The sequence below is a fragment of the Triticum urartu genome, chromosome 5A (assembly GCF_056163025.1).
Source record: "Triticum urartu cultivar PI428250 chromosome 5A, HENAU_Tu73, whole genome shotgun sequence".
Lineage (NCBI taxonomy): Eukaryota > Viridiplantae > Streptophyta > Magnoliopsida > Poales > Poaceae > Triticum > Triticum urartu.
Genome location: NC_141877.1, coordinates 2,752,779 through 2,757,181, shown reverse-complemented (window position 1 = coordinate 2,757,181; position 4,403 = coordinate 2,752,779). Strand labels below are relative to the sequence as shown.

At 46.5% G+C, this 4,403-nt stretch overlaps 1 protein-coding gene across 1 annotated transcript; it reads right to left on the bottom strand.

The window, feature by feature from the left end:
* Positions 1-2,412: 2,412 nt before the first annotated feature.
* LOC125506781 (actin-1) lies at positions 2,413-4,140 on the bottom strand. The gene is made up of 2 exons (XM_048671493.2): positions 3,578-4,140; positions 2,413-3,487 (listed from the first exon to the last, which is right to left on the bottom strand). Exons 1-2 carry the CDS (start codon positions 4,029-4,031, stop codon positions 2,808-2,810), a joined length of 1,134 nt encoding a protein of 377 aa, XP_048527450.1. The 5' UTR covers positions 4,032-4,140; the 3' UTR covers positions 2,413-2,807.
* Positions 4,141-4,403: the final 263 nt, after the last annotated feature.

The window sequence follows — 4,403 nt, the reverse complement described above, 5'->3', positions numbered from 1 at the left end:
CTATCTATCTATGTACCCATTAATTTATGCAATGCAGGAGGGAGGGAGGGAGGGAGGTGGGAGGGAGGGAAAGGGTCAGAGAAGACATACCGGGGGGAGACAGCGGCAGCGGGCGAAAGCAGCAGTGGGCGACAGCATCAGTGGGTGATGGCAGCAGCGGGCGGCGGCGGTGGAGCAAGACAATGCGTGGGTGACGCGGGGGGGGGGGGGATGGTGAGGACCAAGAGAGTGGAGAGGGAGAGGGAGGCCGTGTGTGCAGAGAAGATAAGGTGGTATTAACAATAGCGCGGGGAAGCAACCAACGCTGTTGCTAGGCCATTTAGCTATAGCGCGGGTCTATAGCCCACACTGCTACTAAATGGGGCTGGTGAGTTGGGCTCGGGCTGGCCACAGTAGCAGCGTGTGTGGTAGCCCGCCCTACTGGTAATTGCCTTAGCAGTAGCGTGGGCTCATGACCAACGCTGCTATTACGGGTAGCCCCCGTGAGTGAGGAGGGGACCATTTAGCAGCAGCAGGGGACCGCGAGCGGGCGCTACTACTACACACTTACTTGTAGCACTCGTATAGGCCCCGCACTACTTCTATATAGTAGTAGTGTTGCACCTTAACCCGTGCTACTGGTAAGGTTCTACCTATAAAGTTTTTCCTAGTAGTGACAGGCAAGGCAGCGATTTAAAACTCCGTCACAAAAAGGGGTTAAAAACCGTTTGTATAGCAGGTCGCTGCACTAGTGTTGGTATTCATTCAATATTTTGATAATATGTATCTTGTTCTTCCTCTAGTGGTGTCGTTTGCACATCAACTACATGACACTTCACTGTACTTGGCCTAGGGGAAGGCATTGGGGATTAATAATATTCCTAAATAGCAATGTGCCAATGTGAAATTACTAAAATTGCCATCCTTTTTGAATAATAATGTTCCTAAATTTGCCTTGTTCCCATTTCAAAATTTCAACATGTGCCATGATTTTAGAGAACAACTTCCTATTTTTTCCTTGTGCAATTTCATTATTTAAACTATGGTAATTTTATACAATAAATCATGGTAGTTGTATTGTAGGTAGCATGTAATACATATTATTTAGACCATGCAATTTTGTTAACTAATCCATGGTAGTTTTATTGTAGGTATCGTGACACTTCTCTTATTTATATCATGAAAATTTCATTTGTAGGACCATGGTAGTTTTATTGTAGTTAGCAGGACACTTTTATTTTTTAAAGAGTGGCAAGTTTATCAATTACACCATGATAGTAGTATTCTACGTAGCATGGCACTTTTATTGTTTAGATCATGACAATTTGTTATTTAGACTTTGGAAATTTATTATTTAGACCTTGGCATTTTTATTGATTAGACCATGGAAAATTATTTTGCCATAGGTGCCATGCGAATTATTATTTGCGTTTAATGCGACATATTCTTCTTGCCATAATAAATTAATTGTATATACCTTTGTCAATAATTCATACAAAACCATGGCCAGATAATGGTATTTTTATTAGTTAAGGCATGCCATTTTTCGTTATTTTAGAGCATGACATTTTTAGTTATTTCATAAAAATATATAATATATTTTTTGGATCTTTGTAGTTTTATTACATATATCATGGCAATTTTTGTGTTTGTGTAGCTATTCAAAACATGGTTGAAATACCAGTTTTAAAGACCTGCCAGTGCGTCATAGGAAACACGCTTTTCTTGACCTAACTGGAAGGGGGAGGGGGGGGGGGGGGTCGCGCTGAGGGACTTCTTCCAACGAACGATTTCGTTTGGTGGATCGTTACTCCACTAGCGAAGGAATCGTTCGCTAGGGAGAACCGACCGCTATTGAAATATTCATGGGATTTTTCGAATGTGGGAACAGAAGATAAAAAACCCCACAAGATTAGAGTTTTTGATCTCCTCTTGTCTTGTAGGATTAAGAACTAATTAGTGGAATTTGGATGAAAGAGTTAATAATAACACATGAGAACTAAAGTAAACTCAGACAAGGTTGGAGTGGACGGATATTTCTAAAGGACTCCAACCATAAAAATCAAACAAACATCCCATGAAATTTCTTTGAGTCAAAGGAGGCCCCTGAAATTCGGATATCTATTACTACCTATGCAAAACATTTCACCGATTCCTTTACTTATGACTTTTAGAAGTTGAGATATATTTAGCATCTATTTTTTTCTCACCAAATAGTTTGCATGTGAGTTTTGAAAAGTTTGAATATATACGTTATATTAAATAATTATAAATATGAAACTAGATTCATTGAGTGGAGTCCGTAACTAACATTCAATGGAAAATTAGCTAGGGCTAGTTAGACTAAACTACAGTAGATGTTGAGAATAGTAATTAACACGCGTATTATTATTTTTCCTCGTGAGTTTGTGAACATAAAAAGGGTGACATCGATTTTCTAACAAAAATAATAATCAATAGTAATCATCTCGGCCGCTAGCCGGCCATTGGATTAGATTGAATTCAAACATACCACCACCGCGTCATCCACAAATCAAATTAAATGACGATGGAATGGGATGCATAGATAGCATCTTCTCCAATTAAATAAAATTGAAGTGAGAAAAGAAAACATGATTTATGTAGAAAGATTGGCAAGAAAGAAAAAGAAAGGGAAACAAGGAAAAAAAAGGATCATCGATGGCGATCGGACGGGCGCCCCGGCAGCAGTAGTAGTGATGATCCCATGCATCGTCGGCACGCCTTTACTTTTGTTTTGTTTGGTGATGATGATGATGATGATGATAAGGTAAGATAATGACGATGGAATGGGGTGGATATATGAGTATCTAGAAGCATTTCCGGTGGACGATGGATGGTCCGGATTCGTCGTACTCGGCCTTGGCGATCCACATCTGCTGGAAGGTGCTGAGGGAGGCGAGGATGGAGCCTCCGATCCACACACTGTACTTCCTCTCGGGCGGGGCGACGACCTTGATCTTCATGGAGCTGGGCGCGAGGGCGGTGATCTCCTTGCTCATCCTGTCGGCGATGCCGGTGAACATGGTGGTGCCACCACTGAGGACGATGTTGCCGTAGAGGTCCTTCCTGATGTCCACATCACACTTCATGATGGAGTTGTAGGTGGTCTCGTGGATCCCCGCGGCTTCCATCCCGATGAAGGATGGCTGGAAGAGCACCTCCGGGCAGCGGAAGCGCTCGGCGCCGATGGTGATGACCTGGCCGTCGGGCAGCTCGTAGCTCTTCTCCACGGAGGAGCTGGTCTTGGAGGTCTCCATCTCCTGGTCGTAGTCGAGGGCGATGTAGGAGAGCTTCTCCTTCATGTCGCGGACGATTTCGCGCTCCGCCGTGGTGGTGAAGGAGTAGCCGCGCTCCGTGAGGATCTTCATGAGGTGGTCGGTGAGGTCGCGTCCGGCGAGGTCGAGACGGAGGATGGCGTGGGGCAGCGCGTACCCCTCGTAGATGGGCACCGTGTGGCTCACACCGTCACCGGAGTCGAGCACGATACCTTGCAAATGTTTTTTTTTCGATCATCATGATCACGGTGGACACGATGAATGAAAGAAAGAAACGAGAAGAAGATGTAATGCGTACGTACCGGTGGTTCGCCCGGAGGCGTAGAGGGAGAGCACGGCCTGGATGGCGACGTACATGGCGGGGGTGTTGAAGGTCTCGAACATGATCTGGGTCATCTTCTCACGGTTGGCCTTGGGGTTGAGGGGCGCCTCGGTGAGCAGGACGGGATGCTCCTCGGGGGCCACGCGGAGCTCGTTGTAGAAGGTGTGATGCCAGATCTTCTCCATGTCGTCCCAGTTGGAGACGATGCCGTGCTCGATGGGGTACTTGAGGGTGAGGATACCACGCTTGGACTGCGCCTCGTCGCCCACGTACGCGTCCTTCTGCCCCATGCCCACCATGACCCCCGTGTGCCGCGGCCGCCCCACGATGCTGGGGAACACCGCCCGGGGCGCGTCGTCGCCGGCGAACCCGGCCTTCACCATACCTGTCCCGTTGTCGCACACCAGCGGCTGGATGTCCTCGCCGTCGGCCATCTTCGATCTCTTCTTCTTCCTCCTCCTCTCTTGTTGTTGATTCTTGTTTGTGGTTGCTTCTTGGATCTAACACAAGGGAGTACCTCCTTCTGTGAAGGATGGATCCGAGGCAGGTAATATTTATGGGGTGTGGAAGCGGAGGCCCGCACTCGTCGCGCGCGCATCGCCTCCATGGAAGAGGGTCCTCAGCCTCACAAATCCATGCATCACCACGGGACTCTCTTTTAACTTTTTCCTTCTTCTCTTTTCTTTTGAGCAGTTCCATGCATACGCTTTTCACCTCCACACCAACAAATTCATGCATGCATATGGTTTTCTCATCCACGAGTAGTATGCATATGCATGGTTTTCTTCTCTACAAGTCGTCTCTGC

Bases quoted from the DNA above. Each gene is read 5' to 3' on its own strand.
- LOC125506781 (XM_048671493.2), bottom strand. From the start codon at position 4,031: ATGGCCGACGGCGAGGACATCCAGCCGCTGGTGTGCGACAACGGGACA. The intron at 3,488-3,577 runs GTACGTACGCAT...AACATTTGCAAG, and splicing joins CGCCTCCGGGCGAACCACCG to GTATCGTGCTCGACTCCGGT.